The following is a 21728-nucleotide window of genomic DNA, read 5'->3' on the forward strand; positions in this document are numbered from 1 at the left end:
TCAACGGAGTCGAAATGTGTTAACAACTACGGGTGCATTGATTGTGACGTGGTTCGAGATGCATTTTCATGACGTTGCAATTCTATAAAAATAAATGATAATAATAAAAGCGGTTTTAAACTTAATAAAAGCACATAAGTCACAACATGTATTTAAATCAGATATTTAGCCATTATAACAATTTAAGCGACCGTGCTAGAACCACGGGATTCGAGGGTGCCTAACACCTTCCCTCGGATCAACAGAATTCCTTACTTAGAATTTCTGGTTCGCAGACTTCATTTGGAAAAGTCGAAAATTTCCTCGATTTGGGATTCAAGATAAACCGGTGACTTGGGACACCAAAAGCCAAACCTTTCCCAAGTGGCGACTCTGAATTAAATAAATAATCCCATTTCGAATATTGTCACTTAAATTGGAAAAACTCCCATCGCGCATTTAACCCTTCGGGGCGGGGCGCGGAAAAAGGAGGTGTGACACACATAATTCAGCTACTAAGGGACCTACTGCCAGCTCAGATGCCAACTAGGATGCCATGTGGACGAGTAGTTAACTTAGCATATTATTGTTGTACCGAAAATTCAAAAAGACGGAAGGGCGGAAAAGTTAGTTAGTAGGAATTTCAGCTCATTTGATCTTCTTTTGCATTTTATTTGAATTCCTTATATTAGTCATATAAATAGGATAAATGTAAGAGGGAAAACACATTATTGAATACTAAGAAAATTCTGAAATCTCTCTATCTCTCATCTTCTCTCTTCTCCTTTTTTCTTCTTATCTCTTTCTCTTCATTTCATCACTGTTGCATTGATCCATACCTACAATTTGGTATCAGAGCTCGTAAACAATGGGACCGCGTAGAGCTATTGATGTGGTGACGGAAAATCAACCCACTGATTTGCAGGAGCAATATGAAGATCTGGCTGCACAGCAGTTAGATCTCAGAGAAGAGCTACCTCAGAAGCAGCAGGAATTGCGAGATGATATTGATAAGAGACATGCTGAGTTGCTTCATATGGTAAGTTCTCTCAAAAGTTCATTCGAAGGTTGGCAATTGAATCAACAATCGAAGGACAGTGCGTCCACTTCGAATGCCAGGGATAAGGTGCTCCAATCCGGGCAAAGGATCTTAGGTCCCAATCCTTATTGTGCTAACACAAATCGAAGCCATTACTTACTTTTCCCTCGTTTCAATGGGGAAATTTTGAAGAGTTAGCTGTACAGGATCGAGCAATATTTCTCTGTTGATAAAACTCCTCTTAATCAAAGAGTGAGTCTAGTTGCAATAAATTTGGATGATGAGACCTTAGAATGGCATTAGTCCTATATGAAATGTCATGAATCACTTGAAGTGACTGACTGGGATGACTACTTAGCTTCCTTGGTTGAAACATTTAGGGAAGAGTTTTCTGATCCTATGTTAGAACTCAAACAATTAAGGCAAACATGTTCTGTGAGAGAATTTCAGTTTGCTTTTGCTCGACTTCTAGCTCAATGTGATTTGTCTGTCAGTCAAGCTATCTCTTGTTTCCTGGGAGGACTCAAGGAGGAACTAGTAAATCCTGTGAAGATGCATGAACCTCAGACTCTCTCTAAAACATACATGTTAGCTAGGTTGGCGGAGGCTACCTTGGCTGCTAATGCTTGAGCACATAGGTCCAATTTTAGTGGACAACCTTCCCTTGCTTTGAGACGATCTATTTATGACTCTTCACCAGCCAGACCACATATTCCTAATTCTGCTCCAAACATTAAGCTAGCTTTGCCTGCACCTAGAGCTCCAGTTGTTCCTAAGTATAGGAGGACAAGTTCTCCTACTGAGATGCAAGCTAAGAAGGCTCAAGGCTTATGTTACTTTTGTGATGAGAAGTATTCACCTGGCCACAAATGTACACTTCCAAAACAATTATTTGTATTGGACTTAGAATATGGAGAATGATGAGTGTTTAGAGGACTCAAACCTAAAGACAGAAGGTGATGCTACCAATGAAGATTGGTTTGTTAGTGACAGTGATCCTTCTATGATCTCCTTATCTGCATTGAGTGGAATACAAGGTGCTCAAATAATACATATGACTGGGTACAATAACAAAAGGCCATTACAAATTCTATTGGATGGGGGTAGTACTCACAATTTTATAGATTGTGAATATGCTAAAAGACTTGGTTGTACCATCTCTTCTACTAAGGTTGGTTATGTTAGCCTTGGTAATAATTCTATGGAGGCTACATCTTGAGTAGTAAGGGATTTCCAATGGATGCTGCAGGGCACTTCTTATACTTCAGACCTGATAGTCTTTCCAGTTGGGAGATATGATTTGGTTTTGGGAGCTTTGTGGATGAAAACATTGGGACCAGTCACTATGGACTACACTGACTTAACCATGTCCTTTACTTATCAAGTCAAGTTCCATTTGTTGAAGGGTGCCTCTGAAGAATGAAAGTTGTCCAGCACTAAGGCTATCAACAAAATGAATGGAGACCAAGTGCAACTCTTTATGCTGCAGGTTTTAGTTGTTGAGCCTGAGCTGCCTTCAGGAAATCAGTTTGTTGCATTTATCCAAAGAAATTCATGTTCCTGCTATAATCGAGAACCTTCTCAATCAGTACAAACAGGTGTTTGCAGATCAACATCCTTGCCTCCACAAAGAGGTACATTTGATCACAGCATCCCCTTGCAACCTAGGACTAAGCCTATCAATATTAGGCCTTACAGGTACTCTTCTCTAAAGAAGGATATTATTAAGAAGCTGATTAAAGACATGTTACAGCAGGATGTGATCCAATATAGCAACAGTCCTTTTGCATCTCCAGTGGTATTAGTAAGAAAGAAAGATGGAACATGAAGGTCATGTGTGGATTATAGGGAACTGAATCAATGTACTGTCAAGGATAAGTTCCCTAATCTTATTATAGACGATCTACTGGATGAGTTAGCAGGAGCAGTGATATTCTTTAAAATTGATCTTCGATCAGGTTATCATCAGATAAGAATGGTCTCAGCTGACATACCTAAGACAACCTTCAAAACTCATCTTGGTCATTATGAGTACTTGGTTATGCCCTTTGGCTTAACCAATGCCCCTTCTATCTTTTAGTGTCTTATGAACCACTTATTCAACCAATTTTGAGGAAATTTGTCTTAGTGTTCTTTGATGATATCTTAATATATAGTAGAAGCTTATCATAACATGCTTCTCATCTACAACATGTCTTTGATATAATGGTTACTAATAGTCTGCTAGCCAAACAATCTAAGTGTGTTTTTGGAGTCTCCAAGATGGAATACCTGGGGTACTTCATTTCTAGTAAAGGAGTCTCTATAGATCTTAAGAAGATCAGTGATGTTCAATAATAGCCTACTCCTACTACAATCAAACAACTAAGAGGGTTCCTTGGGCTTGCAGGATATTACAGGAAATTCATTAAGGTGTATGGTCTTATTAGTCGACCGTTAATTGAGCTTTTGAAGAAGGATAGTTTCAAGTGATCTATAGCTACTGCTCAGGACTTTGATGCACTAAAGTTGGCCCTCACTACTGCACATGTCTTAGCATTGCCTGATTACTCTATTCCTTTGTGGTGGAGATTGATACAAGTGGCATTGGAATTGGTGTTGTTCCGATGCAGCTTGGCCATCCTATAGCCTTTATCAGCAACGGATTGGCTCCCAGACATGTTGCTTTATCTGTCTATGAAAGGGAATTACTTGCCCTTGTATTTGCTGTCACTAAATAGTCTCAATACTTGCTTGGCCAACACTTTATTGTGAAGACTGACCAAAAAGCTTTGAAGTACTTATTGGAAAAAAAAATTACACACTGATTCACAACTTAGGTGGTTAGCTAAGTTGCTCCCCTTTGATTTTGAAATTCAGTATAAGAAGGGGAAAGAGAATGCTGTTGCAGATTCACTCTCCAGGGTAGATGGCGTTACATTAATGTCCTTGATGGTCTCTTCTGTGTAGACTGATTTATGACAAGTTATTTCAGATAGTTGGCAAAATGATCCTGAGCTTAAAGCTCTCATTGCATCTTTAGTACAGGCTCCACAAAAGCACTTTACTTGGATCAATGAGCAGTTACGGAGGAAGGAAAAACTTGTAGTAGGAAATGATGATATTATGAGGAAGAAAATCTTAACTCTATGGCATTCTACTCCTTCTGGGGGTCATTCTGGTATTGATGTTACTACCAAGAAGATGATGGCTTACTTCTATTGGAAGGGAATCAGGAAAGACATACTGGATTTCATTCATAGCTGTGATACTTGCCAAAGGAACAAGTATGATACTTCTGCCTACCCAGGCCTCTTACAACCCTTGCCTATACCTGCTACACCCTGGACAAACATTAATATGGACTTCATAGAAGGCTTACCTAAATCAAGAGGTAAGACTGTCATTTGGGTAATCATTGATAGGCTCACTAAGTATGGACACTTTATTGCTCTTGCCCATCCTTATACTACCCAATCCCTTGCAACTCTGTTCATGGATTACATCTTTAAACTTCATGGTTTTCCAACCTTTATCACAAGTGACATGGATCATATATTCATTAGTTCTTTCTGGAAAGAGTTCTTATAAGTTCAAGGTGTTACCATCCAAACTTCAACTGCCTATCATCCACAGACTGATGGTTAAAGTGAGGTGCTCAATAGGTGTTTGGAAACATATTTGCGATGTTTTTGCACTGACTCTCCTACTGATTGGTGTTCCTTCTTATCTATTGCTGAATGGTGGTACAATTCCAACCCTCATTCTGCTATTCAAACCACTTTTTTTGAGCTTCTTTATGGTTATCCTCCTCCTATACACCTCCCTTATCTTCCTAGTGACTCTTCCATTATTGCTGTTGAGCACATTTTGTTGGTTAGGGATTTCAAACTTCAGTTAGCTAAATTTCATTTGGGCAGAGCTTAGCAGAGAATGCAAGTTCAAACTAACAGTCATAGGTCTGATCGTGTCTTTAAGGTGGGAGATTGGGTGTTTGTTAAACTCCAACCTTATCGCCAATCCACACTCTCTCTTTCCCCTTATCACAAGCTGACTTCCAAATATTTTGGTCCTCATCCTATTATTAAAAGGGTTGGAGCTGTTGCCTATAAGCTTCTCTTTCCTCCTTAGGTTCAACTTCATCCTACATTTCATATCTCTCAACTAAAATTCTAGTACTCCTTACCTTCCACTATTATGCACCCTCCTGTTTTGGACTTGGCTAGTCTTTTATGTCCCTATCCTGAAGCAATCTTGGCTAGAAGACTCATAAAAAAGGCAATAAGGCTATTGCTCAATGCTTGATCAAATGGACAGATTTAGATTCAGCTCAAGCTACTTGGGAGCTAGCTTCAGACTTGCGCACTAGGTTTCCACAGTTCACCCTTGAGGACAAGGGTATTGTTCATCGAGGGGGTATTGATACACATAATTCAGCTACTGAGGGACCTACTTCCAGCTCAGATGCCAACTAGGATGCCATGTGGACGAGTAGTTAGCTTAACATATTATTGTTGTACCGAAAATTCAAAAAGACGGAAGGGCGGGAAAGTTAGTTAGTAGGAATTTCAGCTCATTTGATCTTCTTTTGTATTTTATTTGAATTCCTTATATTAGTCATATAAATAGGAGAAATGTAAGACACATTATTGAATACTAAGAAAATTCTGAAATCTCTCAATCTTTGATCTCCTCTCTTCTCCTTCTTTCTTGTTATCTCTTTCTCTTCATTTTATCACTATTGCATTGATCGATACCTATAATTTGGTATCAAGTATTGGCCAATGTGCAATACAACATCAACAACGACCCAGTGATATTTCACTAGTGGGGTCTAGGGAGGATAGCGTGTACGCAAACCTTACCCCTACCCCGAAGGAGTAGAAAGGCTGTTTCCGAAAGATCCTCGGCTCAAGAAGACAAAAAGACAAAAGGAGACAATATCAGTAACAACACAGAAATAATATGAAAAATAGGAATAACATGCAATCAAGAAGAAAGATACAAAGCAAAGGCGAAATAGTATACCTACCGAACTAGTCTCATAAAGTCATGACATAAGGCAAGACTCAACTACCTCTTACCTTACAACCCTAATATTCGACCTCCATGTGTTCCTATCAAGTGCAAGTTAGTAAAAACAAAAGATAGATTGAAGTTTTTTTTTTACCATTTTGACATTTTTGATGCCGTGAGTATTATTTGTCACGTCATCACCGAAAACCGTCTCAAACAAGAACTCACAATCCGGGGCTGAAATGTAATATTTAATACTATAGGGTAGACAAGTAAAATTCCATAAAACTAATACTGTACTAAAGAACAAACAAGAAAAGAAGAAACCTTTTACTTCTGTTTCCCAGTTGCCGGAAGATCAACAATTGGACGACGAAACATTGAAACGAGGGATTTTCATTAGTTCAGTTTGTGATGGAGATCACAGTAGCTTCTAAATTTTAACTGTTGGTTCATCACTTTTTTTTTTTTGGGTAGAAAAAAGTTTTAGAAACGATCTTCTTTATCTTTTGAAATTTGCACAAGTCGATTTTTGGTGTTGTTAATTTCTGTGTTTTCTTTTTCTGCAGTGTAATCAAATTGAGGAGGAGGATTGTAGCTGTTATAAATGGGAGAAATGGTAATTTTATTGGAAAACTTTAGTTTTTGCCTTTTTTGCTTAATTTTTATTTAATTTTGGATTATTTCACGTATTGGGGTTCTTTTTTTTTATCAGCTTTTAGTACAATGTATATTATGAAAGTAAAAGTCTATGTTTTTGTCTTTTGAATTTGAGTACAATGTTAATCAGTCATTACAGTTAGAAGAATTATGTTTTTGAGGATAGCCCTTTTGCATCAGAGTTGTTTCTCTTGATGTTTTTTCCACTTTCTACAATTAGGTCTTCTTGTTTAGCATATAACAACAACATCCCTTCATGTTAAGATAAGCTCAGACAATTTTGTTTACCGCTATTGCTCTGAGATACATGCATTTGTTTGGGTTTGATACCGCAAACAGTGGCGGAGCTATGGGAAAACCTCCTTCATTAAAAAATTATAACTGTTGAAATATACTGTGAAAATAGGGGAAAAAGAATATTTTGTTTATACATAAGATAATAAATTCCCTTGATAAAAGGAAAAAGTCCAGTGCAGCGGCAAAGGGGGTTCAAAAATTCCTTTAGATCACAGGTTCATATCCCATACGTGACATTCTATTTTTTTAACCCCCCTGTATAAATTTATGGCTCCGCCACTGTCCGCAAGTGTTCTTTTTTTTTTGGGGGGGGGGGGGGAGGAGGGTCAATCAGACGAGGGAATAGCCTGGTGAGAATCAGAACCTGCACGAATAGTACACTAGGTAGCAGTTGTAGTGTTGAAAAGTTTCGGAGTGGCAAAGGAGGATAGCAACATTGTAGATTACAGGTGAAACAGAAACTATGAGGTGTCATTGACAACAGATGCTAAAGGTAAATCCCTTTTTTTAACAACATTAGTGTCTGGGGCTGCTTGTGCGTGTGTTGATAGTTTTCCGGCTACCTATAACTCTTACCAGCACAGTTATTGGGTTCTGTTTACCATGTATTAGTCAAATGGCAAAACCTAGTGTTGCTTCCGTTGAGAATGGAAGCTAGACCCTCTCCCTTGAGGGCATGCGAGCATATTATATCTACTGAAGATTTAACATAGCCATACTTGTTAAGTAATACAGCAACAACAACATACCCAGTGTAATCCCACAAAGTGAAGTCCGGGGAGGGTAAAATGTACGCAGATCTTACCCCGACCTTTGTGAAGGTAGATATATTGTTTCCGATAGACTCCTGGCTCATAGAAAAATTAAAAGAGGCAGAAATAACAAGTAGTAACAACAACAAGATAAAGAGATAAGGTGATAGAATAATTAAAGCGAAAGAAACAACATATAACAAAAGCAATTTGCGGATAGGAAGTTACGAAAATACTAGACTAATGTTAATGCTACCAGCATGAAAAGGAGACACGCATGCCTATCTACGAACCTTCTACCCCAATTCCCAACCTCCACACCCGCCTATCAAGGGTCATCTCCTCAGTAAGCTGGAGCAGCGTCATGTCATGCCTAATCACCTCTCCCCAATACTTGTTAAGTAGTGTCACTCTTATTTGAAACATGCAATGTTAAATTGTGAGCGCATGTGTATTGTCATGGGCGGCTTTCCAGCCGTGCCCCATGACCCCTTGGGCGCGCCCCGTGGCGTCCTAGCAAGCCTTCCAATGCCTAGCGCCACGGACGGCCCCGTGGTCTTGGCCGCGCCAAGTGACAAGCGCGCATGTGCCTCTGTCGCCCCACCGATATCCCTCGCCAGCGCCCAACCGCAGGCAGATGCCAACAGCGCCGCGCGCGCAGACAATGCCGCGCGCGCAGACCCCGATGCCAAAGACTATGCTGCCGACAACGGACCTGTTTCCTGCCTTATAGCAAACTAAGTCTTTTTTCATTGTAAATAGAGTAGTTTTATTTCATGTAATTCCATTATGTTTCTCTAGCTTAATCAAGTCTAGTCTTGTAGCTTTGGATTATTTTTTTAAGCATTATTAAGGGGGACCAAACAATCAAAACTTTCTAGCAAGCAAACAATTCTCTGTACTGGTGTCTCTCCCCCTCGACACCGCATTGCCTTTCTGTAATAGCTTTCATTAATGCAATCAAGCTTTCTTTCATTCTCAATTCTCATTCCTGTTCTCTCAATTTCTCTTGACATTGGTTTTCCCGTACGGCACTGACAATCTAGTCTAGCGTACGGAGGGGACCTCAGTTGGCGGACAGCAACTGCACTGACATCAGTTGCTTAGCCTTACGTCGCCCTTCCAAGGAATCTCAGGAAGGCGCCGCGTAACAGTTGGTATCAGAGCCTAGGCTCGACATCGGACGAGGGAACGCATTGCCATTACCACCATTTCTGACCATGGTGAATCATGGGGACCGCATTGCGGCCCTTGAACAGACGGTTGACGGATTACTGCCCATCATGGATACGGTGCCTGAACTAAGAACCAGCCCAGAGCAAAGGTTGGATGACCTGGACCGCAGGGTGCTCCAGGCCGAAGTTGACATAGAAAACATCAGTCGTGACTCCGAGGGAGATCGGCAAACGGCAGCCACAGAGGCAGCCGAAATTTTTGGCAAATTCGAGGGACTCCAACAGGAGCGTGCCGAGGATTTAGCTCACAGGGCACAAGAGGCAGACAGGGTGACTCCCATGCAACAAACCATTGACGACTTGACAGACAAGCTCAATGTTGTCAATGCTGCTTTACAGGGCCTACTGCGAGGCGGTGGAAACCAGGTCGGGGGCGCTGCAAACCCCACCTCCGCGACACAAAAACTGAAAATTCCTGAGCCAAAGCCATACAGTGGAGCTAGGAATGCCAAGGAAGTGGAGAACTTCATCTTTGATGTCGAACAATATTTTGATGCTGTTGGGGGCCTAGAAGAAGCTAAGAAGGTAGCAACTGCTGCCATGTATCTTCAGGGTGATGCTAAACTCTGGTGGCGGGTGAAATACGAAGCCATCAAGGCCGGTGAAGATGCTCTCGAAACATGGGCAGAACTGAAGGCAGCCATCCGCCTACAATTCTTCCCCGAAAATGTTGAATACAATTCAAGGAGAAAGCTACGGGAGCTCCGTCACACCAAATCTGTGCGGGACTACGTGCGGGAATTCTCCGCACTCATGCTAAGCATACGCGACATGGGGGACAAAGACAAGCTCTTCACTTTCCTAGAAGGGCTGAAACCTTATGCCCGTATGGAGCTACAAAGGCAACGGGTAGATACCCTGCCCAAGGCGATCCAAGCAGCTGAATGCCTTGGGGACTATCAAATGGAAGCTCGGAAGGATAGGCCTCAACCGCCTGCCCGAGCGGGATTCAAAGGGGGCCAGTCTAGCAATGGTGGCCCTAGCAGAAGTGGGGGAGATCGGAGCTCAACCAAACCTAAGGCTCCCTCCACAGGCAGCAACAGTGCTGCGTCTAACAACAATGATCGGGGGAGGAAGCCTCCTTCAGGGTGCCGTCATTGCGGCGGACCACATTGGAACAATGAGTGCCCACATGCACAGATGAATGCCCATCAGACTTTTGATGATGGGACGGATGACGATTCAGACGATGCGGATCAGACTGAACCAGTAGGTGCCTTCAATGCAATTGTTGGCTCCATTTCTGAGGCATTAGCAGAGACTAGTGCTGGTATCCGTAAGAAGAAGGACCCATGTCCAGTCACCAAGAAAGGGAAAAAGAAGGCGGATGATGAGACTCCTCTTAAGCACGAGAGGACCTTAATGTTCGTTGAGATGAAGGTGAATGGCAAGCCCATTCGGGCCATGGTAGACACGGGTGCTACCCACAACTACTTAGCCTCGACTCAGGTGGAGCGCCTTCGTCTAGTTGTAGGGAAAGGTAGAGGCCGTGTCAAGGCTATCAACTCACCTCCCCAGCCAGTGGGTGGAATAGCCAAAGAAGTACCGATGAAGCTTGGCCCTTACGAAGGAAAATTCAACTTGCGCGTGGTGATCATAGATGACTTCGAGTTGATAGTTGGATTGGAATTCCTGAGGCAAACCAACACCATGCCTGTACCGTATGCTGACATGTTACTGATGATGGGAGCAAACGGGGCCAAGCCCTGCGTTATCCCGTGCATGCCCATGAAGATGGCCGTTGAAAACATCTCGGCCTTGCAGTTGAAGAAGGGGGTCAAAAGAAACGAACCTACGTTCCTGGCAACCCTCTGCATCGAAGATGTAGAATGCTCCTCGGGTCCCATTCCTGAACCCGTGAAGGAGCTACTACTAGAGTTTGAAGATGTCATGCCACAAGACATGCCAAAGCGACTACCGCCTAGGCGCACTGTGGATCATGAAATTGAGCTGGTGCCGGGCGCGAAGCCACCTGCCCGGGCGCCTTACAGAATGTCACAACCCGAACTCACCGAACTTCGGAGACAATTGACGGAAATGCTAGACACAGGGATTATCGTGCCCTCCAAATCCCCATACAGGTCCCCTGTGCTATTCCAAAAGAAACATGATGGTAGTCTACGACTCTGTGTGGACTATCGGGCTCTAAACAAAATTACTGTGAAGAACAAGTACCCTATTCCGTTAATGGCAGACTTGTTCGATAGACTGGGTGGTGCGACGGTGTTCACCAAAATAGACCTGAAGACAGGTTATTGGCAAGTTCGGATTGCAGAGGGTGATGAGCACAAGACGACCTGTGTGACAAGATATGGGTCGTACGATTTCCTGGTTATGCCATTCGGCTTGACTAACGCCCCAGCTACATTTTGCACTTTGATGAACCAAGTCTTCCGGGAGTACATTGATGAATTCGTGGTGGTCTACTTGGATGACATTGTGGTATATAGCCAAACATTGGAGGAACACCTGATGCACTTGCGGAAGGTCCTAGCTCGATTGCGGGAGCATGAACTATATGCGAAGCTATCTAAGTGCTCCTTTGCTCAAAAGCAAATTGACTTCCTCGGACATGTCATTGAGGAAGGGCGGATCAAGATGGACCAGCAGAAGATTCAGGCAATCACAGATTGGCCGCCACCTAAGGATATCCACGCCTTGAGGGCGTTCCTTGGTCTATGCAATTTCTATCGGCGATTCGTGAAAAACTACTCCCTCATTGCAGTACCATTGACAGAACTCCTCAAGAAGGTCACGCCTTGGGAATGGGGACCCAAGCGAGCGGAGGCCTTCAACGCATTGAAAGCGGCTATGTCTAGTAGCCCCGTCTTGGCCCTTCCTGATCTGGCCAAGCCATTTGAAGTACAAACAGATGCATCTGACTATGCCCTCGGTGGCGTCCTGCTACAAGAAGGGCATCCCGTAGCGTACGAGAGCCGGAAGCTAAAAGATGCAGAGCGGCGCTATGCCGCCCATGAGAAAGAATTATTGGCTGTCGTCCACTGCTTGCGCCTCTGGAGGCACTATCTGCTGGGAACCCCGTTCGTGGTCAAGACAGACAACACAGCTGTTAGCCATTTCATGACTCAGCCGAAGTTGAATGGTCGACAGGCCAGGTGGCAGGAACTCCTAGCTGAATTCCACTTCAACCTGGAGTACCGAAGTGGGAAGACCAATCATGTTGCTGATGCGCTCAGTCGGAGAGCTGATCTAGCATCAGTGTGCTTACTCGCCACCTTAAGGGGGAGCGAAGTAGCCACCTCCATCAAGGACCAGATACAAGATTTACTCATCAAAGACCCTGCTGCACAGTATTTGGTTGATTTGGTAGGACAAGGCAAGACTCGCCAGTTCTACATGGAAGATGGTTTTCTGAAAGTGAAAGGGAACCGACTTTATGTTCCTAAAGGAGGAGATCTACGAAGGACTCTTCTAGCGGAATGTCATGATACTCTGTGGGCCGGCCATCCCGGTGAAGAACGCACCATGGCGTTACTTCGCCGTGCATATTATTGGCCTCAAATGGCCGATGACGTTGCTCAGTATGTGAAGACTTGTCTAGTATGCCAGAAGGACAAGTCAGACCGCTTAACACAGGCGGGACTCTTGGAACCACTAGCTGTCCCAAAGAGACCTTGGGAAAGTGTTTCCCTGGATTTCATCACCGGATTGCCCAAGGTCGGAGATCTAACAACTATCTTGGTTGTGGTAGATCGGTTTTCCAAATATGCTACCTTTATTGCTGCCCCACAATATATATCAGCAGAAGATACAGCTCGACTCTTCTTCTCTCATGTCGTCAAATATTGGGGCCTACCGAAAGACATTGTTAGTGATCGTGACTCACGCTTCACTAGCAACTTTTGGACCCAACTCTTTAAGTGCCTTGGGTCGAAGCTGAATCACAGCTCAAGTTTTCATCCGCAATCTGATGGCCAGACGGAGCGGTTCAATGGTATGTTGGAGGAATATCTCCGTCACTTTGTAACCGGATCGCAGAAGAATTGGGTGAAGCTTCTGGATGCTGCTCAACTGTGTTTCAATTCACAAAAGAGCTCTAGTACAAACAAAAGCGCTTTTGAAATTGTTACCGGACAGCAACCGCTACTCCCACACACAGTCAATGCACCAAATATGTCTAAATCTCCTCGAGCTGCTAGCTTCTCTAAAGAGTGGAAGCAAAATTTGGAGATAGTGCGGAGCTATCTTGTTAAGGCTCAAAAGCGGATGAAGAGGCATGCTGATCAGAATCGTCGCTTTGTTGAATACCAAGTAGGAGACAAAGTGATGGTCAAAATTCCAAAACGTTACTTATTTGCGGGGGTCCATGACCCTCGCTTATTGCAAAAGTATATTGGACCCTTGTCCATTGAAAGGCGTATTGGGAAAGTTGCATACCGGGTGGATACCCCAGCTTGGTGGAAAATTCATCCTGTCTTCCATGTCAGCCTCCTGAAACCTTTTCGGGAAGACACGGAGGATCCTTCAAGGAGCCAGCTTACAATACCCAGTATTCGAGGGCCCAATTCAACCGGGAAAAGGCGTGTTGAAGCTATCCTTGATGATAGAGTGATTCATGCCTCAAGGAAAGATCACCAGGAGTTCTTGGTGAAATGGCAGGGCTGTGATGCAGAGGAGAACACTTGGGAGGGGGGAACAAACCTCAAAGCCTACAAGAGCCTAATTGAAGATTATCTTGCAAGTAAGGCGCCGAGGACGTCGCCAACTCAGGTGGGGGAGAATGTCATGGGCGGCTTTCCAGCCGTGCCCCATGACCCCTTGGGCGCGCCCCGTGGCGTCCTAGCAAGCCTTCCAATGCCTAGCGCCACGGACGGCCCCGTGGTCTTGGCCGCGCCAAGTGACAAGCGCGCATGTGCCTCTGTCGCCCCACCGATATCCCTCGCCAGCGCCCAACCGCAGGCAGATGCCAACAGCGCCGCGCGCGCAGACAATGCCGCGCGCGCAGACCCCGATGCCAAAGACTATGCTGCCGACAACGGACCTGTTTCCTGCCTTATAGCAAACTAAGTCTTTTTTCATTGTAAATAGAGTAGTTTTATTTCATGTAATTCCATTATGTTTCTCTAGCTTAATCAAGTCTAGTCTTGTAGCTTTGGATTATTTTTTTTAAGCATTATTAAGGGGGACCAAACAATCAAAACTTTCTAGCAAGCAAACAATTCTCTGTACTGGTGTCTCTCCCCCTCGACACCGCATTGCCTTTCTGTAATAGCTTTCATTAATGCAATCAAGCTTTCTTTCATTCTCAATTCTCATTCCTGTTCTCTCAATTTCTCTTGACATTGGTTTTCCCGTACGGCACTGACAATCTAGTCTAGCGTACGGAGGGGACCTCAGTTGGCGGACAGCAACTGCACTGACATCAGTTGCTTAGCCTTACGTCGCCCTTCCAAGGAATCTCAGGAAGGCGCCGCGTAACAGTATGCATGTTTTTTGAAGTGGAAAAGGACTAGCTTTTGCGATTTCTTATTGTCTTTATTTATATTGTCAATGCTTATAACCTTTCTTGAAGTGGAAAGGACTAACTTTTGGGATTTCTTATTGGCCACTTTATTTATATTTTCAAAGGTTATGTAACCTTTTATTGGCTGCTTGTTAGGTTCTTATGCGAGAGGAGGATGTAAATCTGGACGCTGTACGGGCTAGATGTAACCTTCTCTTCTTTTGTGTCTTTGGTTTTTGGCCCATACATCATCCCACATTCATATTACTCCTTTTGCTGGCAGTTTCAAATGTTCTCAAAAGACATTCGGAGCTAGCAGAGCGTCTTTCTAGGTATTGATTCTTAAGACTTGATTGGTATTTACATGATCTGTTAAGTTTTTCATTAAATCACACATCTTTTCTCGAATTTTTGCTACGAATGACACATAGTAAAAGTTGCAAGCAAGAGAGTCTTCCATTCTTTTTCGGTCAAAGTTTAAGAAAGGAGCTGAAGTGTACACGTAGTTGCAGGTTGGATATTTGTGATGATAGGATGGCTAGGGTTTGAATAAGTGAATTCTTTAATGGAAGAATGTGAATAGAGGATTGTAAAGGTAAGGAAGAATAAAGGAATTCGTGAAAATGGAAACGCAACTAGAAAAGTTGAAAAGAAGATTTATCAGCATCCTTAATCTACTTTATAATCATGAGAAGACTTTTTGGCACAGAAATGTTGGAGTAATAAATAGAACTTCCTGCAATTCATTGTGTCTTAGCATGTACGACTTAAAAAAACAAATTCCAATGGTTGATCAAAAGGAAATACTCTTTGATTTTCTGCACTTTTTATTAATAGAATAGTCAACGATATGAGTTGTTTTTGGTTAGCAAAACACCAAGGAATATCTTGAGTTTTAGTTTCTAAAGAATAAAATTGAAGAAAATGTTTATTGATAAGATTAAATGCGGATTCCGTCAGACATTTTTTGTCATATAGAATGCTTCCTTTTTAATGTGCGACAAAAGTAGGACTGGACAGAAAGTCTGACATGTACTTTCTTAGGGGATGGTAAATAGGGCGGGGCGGGGCGGGGCAGGTGAAGCTTTACCCTGCCACATATTTGACCTGCCCTGCCGCGTTTAACAACTTCTCTTTTTTTAACCTGCCCTGCCCTACCCCGCTTAGCCCTGCCTCGCGCTGTTTAGCTTATTTTTTTTTTTCCTTCATTTTTTAAGTTTTCATGTTCTTATTTATTTGGACGGGTCTGATTCTAATTTCGATTCGAGCAAAAGTAAAAGCATACAAAGTCAATGGAATTTAACTACCTGTAAAATCTGAAACTTGTTAAAAGAAAGGAAACTCTAATAAAGAAACAAATTATATTATTTGAGGAAACTTAAGCCTGTACTTCATAAGATGTATATTTACTTGGGAATATTTTACAAGTACTTGAAGAAGAAATTAGAGTGTGTCTGTAAAAATAAATAATAATAACCAAACCAACATAGTATCATGTTTGACTCAGTAAATGTTCATGAAAGTTTGGAGTTGGAATTGGAAACTTTTTGATGTTGCAATATTAACATTTCAAATATTTGCAAGGAGAAGAAAGGACCAAATATTTTACTAAAGAGAAATCAGATTGTCTGCTCTAGGGACTTTATTTGATGTATCAGTAAAACACATAAGCTTATTAAACTAAGTGCAAATAACAAAGTAAGAAAAGAAAAATAGAAAATAACAAACTAACAAGTTAGTGATACTTCCACCAATATGCAATCCATTTGCATGTTCCCAGTGAAAACACATGGTATTGAAAAATGAAAAAATTTCAGTTTATTTTTATCAATTTTGCAGCTAAAACCCTTGCCCTACCACCTGCCCTGCCCCATTTATAATTTTCTAAAAATGTGCTTTGACCCGCCTTGCCCTGCCCTGCCCCGTTTAAGTAATCCCCTCCCCTGCCCTGTTAAGACCCTACCCTGCCCTGCCCAACTTTTGCCATCTCTAACTTTCCCAATTAAATTTACCTTGAGCTTATGACATAATTCTCAGTATAATTTAATTAGGAGCTATTTCATCAAAAAGAATTTTATTAAGAGCTCAAACTTTTGGCTCAGATAAAGTTACATGTTTATATCTCCCGAGCATGATAGCATCTTTGCAAGCACTTAGATTACTAAGATGGAGCTGAAAAGAGTGGTGCTTTCTTTCTGTTTCCATAGTAGTTGTGTTTTCTGCATTTACATTAGTGCGAATCACCAATAACTGTGACAATTATGGTTCTCTAGGGACTCTGACAAGTCAATTTTTGAGCGTCTACAGAGGGAATTTGAAGCCGCACGTGCTTCTCAAACTCAAGGTAACTTTGGTAGAATTCTAGAGCACATCTAGTCTTGATGTTCTCTTTTCTCTTGCTCTTGGTTGTGTTCTATTTAAGTTGTGAGCACACAAATAGTACTTGAATGGTTCGTTTATCATATGGAACGTAATGTTTAGTCTAATACTTGATTTTCGCTTGTTATTTTCTGCAAGTGTTTCTTGTGCCATGTTGTTTGATATCTGATCTAAGGAGCGCACCTAATAACAGCGGTATATGGCTGCAAGTGTTTTAAAGACTGCTACTTGAAAAAAAGCGCTTCTTAAGTACTTGCTCCTTCATTTTTGATTTTATGATGTTTAAACTATGTATTTAAAGAGTGAATTTGTAAAAAGTTGTTTCAGTAGCAATTGTATCGATCACGATGGGGATAGCTTATAAGTCAGCACTGCATTTTGCTGCATGTTACTTCTTGTTCCACATATAGTGATGAGTTCTTTTCCTCGATCGGTCCTGTTTGATCCTCAGTTATCCTTGAAATGTACTTGATCTAGTCTGTACAATATGTAACTCCTGTCTCATTTTGATTCTTTTGCAGAACTTAGCTTAGAAGGCGAGCAATGGAATGATGGCTTATTAGCAACAATAAGAGAGCGGGTATGTACAGTTAAATTATGTGATCCAGAGTGTCGGTTCTTCTCCAAGCTTGTTTATTCCTTAAGATATTTCTCTTTCCAACCAAGCAATCAGTAATCTTTCCTTTTTTGTCATCATATTAGAGGATGCCGGATTCAGACAGCTACATGTTTTAGCTTACTCTACTACTTTTCTGCTCCCGTTCTCAGATTCTATCACATAATTTTCTTGCATGGTTCAATCAATCTTAGGTACATATGGAGGCAGAGAGAAAGGCCATGCAGATGCCAGGGGACACAACCCAGTTGCCAAATCCTTTTCATGAAAAGATTACGTACAAAGTTGGGAATAAGGTATGTTGTGCCTGGTAGCTACAATTTATCATGGCTTATAGGAAAAATTATTTGTGAAAGATCCTTTAAGATCTTTAAGTTATGTGTTCTGATTTCTGGATTTCAAACCATTTTCTTGTAGTGTCTAATTCATTTGTTGATCTACTCTTCAGATTTCTTTCTTATAAAAAAAATTGTCGATCTACTCTTATTATTTGAGTAGTTTTGTGCTTTCTTTTCTTACTGCATCTTGGCTTTCCACATGTAGTTTAGTTTGGCTGGGTCTTTATTGTTTGCTGTGTTTACTATCAGGACAAGTTGGCAGTGCTGGAGGGGCTTGGAATTGTGAGGGATGTATACCTGACCTTTTTTTTTTAAATCCTATTTTTCTGTGCAGTTTATTTGTTGCTTAGATGGAGCAAGGATTGGCATACAATATGAGACTTCATTTGCAGGTACATCACGTGCTATTGTCTAGTGGTGGCTACAATTTTCCAGTTGGGAACATTCCAATACATATCTTGATATACCTGTACAAATTTCCCAAATGAAGTTTATTCTGTTGTAGGTGGGTTCAAAATTTGATTCTTCATCTAGATTACTAGTGAATGATGTCAATTTATCTAATTTACAGGCGAATCTTGTGACCTATACCACTGTGTGCTTGAAAGCAAGTCATTTCTTGAGAAGATGACTGTTCTGGAACATACAGTTCCTTTTTTCTTGCCAATACGTGAAGCTGAAAATGAGTTTCTCTCGTCAAATGCAATAGTATGGTCACTGCATCATTTGTGTTAGATCCTATTCTAACATGGTCATTGCTTCATTTGTATTAGATCCTAACTTTTTCCTGTATAGTACTGACTGGATACTTCTGAACTTGCATTCATGATTTCTTCAGAAATTTATTGACCATGTCGGAGATCTCTTGCAAGCCTATGTAGATAGAAGGGAACAGGTATGCCCTAACTTAGAGATAATGAATTACCAGAGTTCTTCCTTTTTGTTTGGGTGAACGATATCACTCAGCAGTTTCTTGCTCAGTCATGGCCTTAAATCACACACTTAATCTCCTTTCCCACTTTGCATTGGAGACTGTCTCCGAAGTCGTTAATCATTTGCTAGTTTCACAGAAGATTTGGTGGAATAATTAGGACAAAGTAGAGGCGATAGTTGAATTAAAGAGGTGGAATCACCATTGGAGTTGGACATTGGATGATGAAGAAAGGAACCTACAGATGCAAATACAGAGGATTTCAGCTTAACATTGTACTCCCTCCGTTTCAAAAAGATTGGCACTATTACTATTTGGGAAGTCTACGGTTGTTTTTTGACCACGTTTTTCTTAAATATTTTATAAATATTTTCAATTATGAATTATTATGACTTATAATATTTTTTATGTAGTTTCTGAAAGTATAAATTTTATTTAAAAAACTTGAAGAATCTATGTCCTAATTCACAGTCAAAGCTAAGGGCTTTGACCCTCGTACTCCGAACTACGCCATTCTTTTTGAAACGGAGGGAGTAATAAAGATAAAAATCTGAAACAGAAGATATCAATGGGAAAGCAGAGTAGAATGAGGCTTTTGGAATGTAGGGTATTTTATAATTCAGTACTTCAAAATAGAAAATCAACAATCTTTTTAGTATTCGAATGAAAATGATTTTGAGGGGGATGGATCTACTGTATGATGGATAACATACAGAGTATCCAGCTTTTGTAGTTCTTTAATAGGTTTTTCTTCAGTGCCGTTTAGGTACAAAGCTATTTTACCTCTCAAAAATATTTTTCATTGGCATGTTTGTATTGGTAAAATGCAACTTGTTCTTTTGCAGGTTCGGCTTATTAAAGAGCTGTATGGAAATCAAATCGGTGAACTCTATCATAGTCTTCCATACCATATGATCGAGTTTGTGCTTGAAGATTTTGATTCGTATGCTTTTCTTCCTTTCTGTTATTGTATCTTCCGTTTCACTATCCTTCATGAGAGGTTGGCTTTGTAGGTTTTATTCTCTTTTTTCCAACTTGGATCTTCCTTTTGTCATGGGTGGTCTTGTGAAGTACTGGACAGAAGCATTAAGTGAACCGGACTATGTTATTTAGGCTGCAGATGTAGGAATAAAGTTAGCTTTCTAATATCACTACTCAAAGAAACTAACAATACCGTGAACTATGAAGCGGCTAACTTGTATGGTATAACAATTGTGGTGCACAACTTGATTTAGCTTTGACTGGTGATAAAAGGTTTCAATTGTATCTCCCTATGATGCTCTCAGCCTATAACATAGCCTCACCCCGCTCTCCTGTTCGTGATATGTAGCGAATTTCTTCATTTTCTGGTTGGATCTTGTGTATACATGACTTGCCTTTGCGTGTGTCTAACTAACTACATTTTTGGATTGAGTGTTTCATTCAGATCTCATTATCTGTATGTATGCCAAAAGCGAATGTTTGATCTATAATCTTGGTTACTGAACAGACTGCAACTTATGGTTTAACCTGCAAACTCCAATTCTTACCAACATTTGGTTTCTTCTTGCAGGAAGGTGACAGTTAGTCTGAGATATGCTGATCTGATCTCTACACTTCCCTCTGGGGTTAGTGTCTTGGCATGGCCTATGCACCAATCCAAGAGATCCTCCGATACAATTCCCTCGAGTCAGAAAGGAAATGGAGTAGGAAGTCACCCTATCCCAGCACTTTTAACATACGCAGAGGATGCACTCCGGACCATGAGTCTGCCAGAAGGTTTTGCTTCTTTATCTGAATTCCCCCTGTTTACTTTACGTATTATTTGTTTGTCCAATGCATATTCTGTGTTAACCTTTAGGAAGAATTCTTAATATATTTCCTTTACATGGTAATGTAAAGGCTGAGTCACAAGAAGGCTTCTGGTGACTACATCTGCCTGTATGCTTTCTAGCTCTGGATAGATCAAGTTTAATTAATAAAGAATTACTGAACTGAGGTTAAACCCCTTATCTTATTGCCGAAGAGATGCATAGGATATTAAAATAGAGATTGAACCGATCCATGAGGTGGCAAGGCAACAATTATAAAGCTTTACTTTATATCAGAAATAGACTTAAAGTGGAGATGCAAAACTTTTTGCCTTCTTACTATTTGGAGAGCTGAAGACAATCTTCTTTAACCTCAGTTTTCAGGTTCTTTTTTCTGAAAAGTTATTCTATGAATCACTTTTTTTTCTTTTTCTTTTTGGGTCAAGGGTGGCGAAAGCAGTTAACGAAGTACGGCATTGATAAAATATGGAAAAGAGTGTCTTACCTTCTTCTCGAAAAAAAAGTATAGAGTAGAGTGAGAGTAAAGAACTCCCCAAGCTTCTTTGGATGTTGATTTACATTTAAAGTTGATTTTATGTATCGATTTGGACAAATTAGCAGCTGACACCTTGCTTCTTGCAGCATATGCAGAAATCGTGTTGAATCTTCCTCAAGCTCTGCAGGACATGTTTGAGCACACAAGCTCTACATAGTTGTATTTATTCATGGCCTGGAGTAGCAGCTGCTTCATCGCATTCTCTGTAGTGAATGCTGTGGTTGTTAACTGTATATTTTTACTTTATTTTTGATACTTGTATATTCTGAAAATCCAGTCTAGTGATTGTCTTCTTCCCTTAATATTGACTCTTTTACTTAGTTCAACAATTTGCCTTTGATATGTATTATATCCTTCATGTTTTGGGGAAGAAATGGGAGAGAATTTACAATTCACACATTGTGGGAAAACACATTTTGCTTTCCTTCCCTAACCCCACTCCCTTTCCTGCAAATGACAGTGCACCAGGTGAAGATAATATCAAGTTCTCTGCCTTATGATCTGCGCGAAAAGCTGCTATGGGAAACAGTTCGATTCTGAACTTGAGCTGCACTGCCGCATTCCGGTTGCACTTTGCTAAAGATGATAACCTACAAGTTTGATTGTTGAGCAACAGATGGTACTGACATAGGAGTTGTTTGCCTCAATTAACAAATTTATAATCCCATCCACCCCCCCCCCCTTCCAAACCCCAGTA

At 41.2% G+C, this 21728-nt stretch overlaps 2 protein-coding genes across 3 annotated transcripts; both read left to right on the forward strand.

Moving 5' to 3' along the window:
• Positions 1-1928: 1928 nt before the first annotated feature.
• Positions 1929-5472, forward strand: LOC142162326 (uncharacterized). Its single transcript, XM_075218671.1, has 7 exons — positions 1929-2189; positions 2268-2402; positions 2508-2816; positions 3589-3717; positions 3878-3952; positions 4046-4391; positions 5315-5472. The coding sequence occupies exons 1-7, from the start codon at positions 1929-1931 to the stop codon at positions 5470-5472; spliced, it is 1413 nt and encodes a 470-aa protein (XP_075074772.1).
• Positions 5473-6319: 847 nt separating this feature from the next.
• Positions 6320-21426, forward strand: LOC107790663 (uncharacterized). 2 transcript variants are annotated; one of them, XM_075249278.1, is made up of 13 exons: positions 6320-6459; positions 6583-6632; positions 14578-14626; positions 14705-14753; positions 16695-16765; positions 17322-17380; positions 17611-17712; positions 18089-18146; positions 18326-18462; positions 18593-18649; positions 19531-19628; positions 20238-20443; positions 21118-21426. In XM_075249278.1, the coding sequence occupies exons 2-13, from the start codon at positions 6621-6623 to the stop codon at positions 21186-21188; spliced, it is 969 nt and encodes a 322-aa protein (XP_075105379.1). In that variant the 5' UTR covers positions 6320-6459; positions 6583-6620; the 3' UTR covers positions 21189-21426. The 2 variants fall into 2 exon arrangements, with proteins under 2 accessions (XP_075105379.1, XP_075105382.1); XM_075249281.1 differs by having other exon boundaries at positions 6349-6486.
• The last annotated feature ends 302 nt before the right edge of the window (positions 21427-21728 follow it).

The sequence above is a fragment of the Nicotiana tabacum genome, chromosome 1 (assembly GCF_000715075.1).
Source record: "Nicotiana tabacum cultivar K326 chromosome 1, ASM71507v2, whole genome shotgun sequence".
NCBI classification, from domain to species: Eukaryota; Viridiplantae; Streptophyta; class Magnoliopsida; order Solanales; family Solanaceae; genus Nicotiana; species Nicotiana tabacum.

Excerpts from the sequence above, each read along its gene's own strand:
- LOC142162326 (XM_075218671.1), top strand. The coding sequence starts at position 1,929 with ATGGAGAATGATGAGTGTTTAGAGGACTCAAACCTAAAGACAGAAGGT. Across the intron at positions 2,190-2,267 it reads GTACCATCTCTTCTACTAAG|GGCACTTCTTATACTTCAGA; the intron begins GTTGGTTATGTT and ends TGGATGCTGCAG. Across the intron at positions 3,718-3,877 it reads AAAGGGAATTACTTGCCCTT|TATAAGAAGGGGAAAGAGAA; the intron begins GTATTTGCTGTC and ends TTTGAAATTCAG.
- LOC107790663 (XM_075249278.1), top strand. Across the intron at positions 14,627-14,704 it reads GGACGCTGTACGGGCTAGAT|TTTCAAATGTTCTCAAAAGA; the intron begins GTAACCTTCTCT and ends TTTTGCTGGCAG. Across the intron at positions 18,650-19,530 it reads ATGTAGATAGAAGGGAACAG|GTTCGGCTTATTAAAGAGCT; the intron begins GTATGCCCTAAC and ends GTTCTTTTGCAG.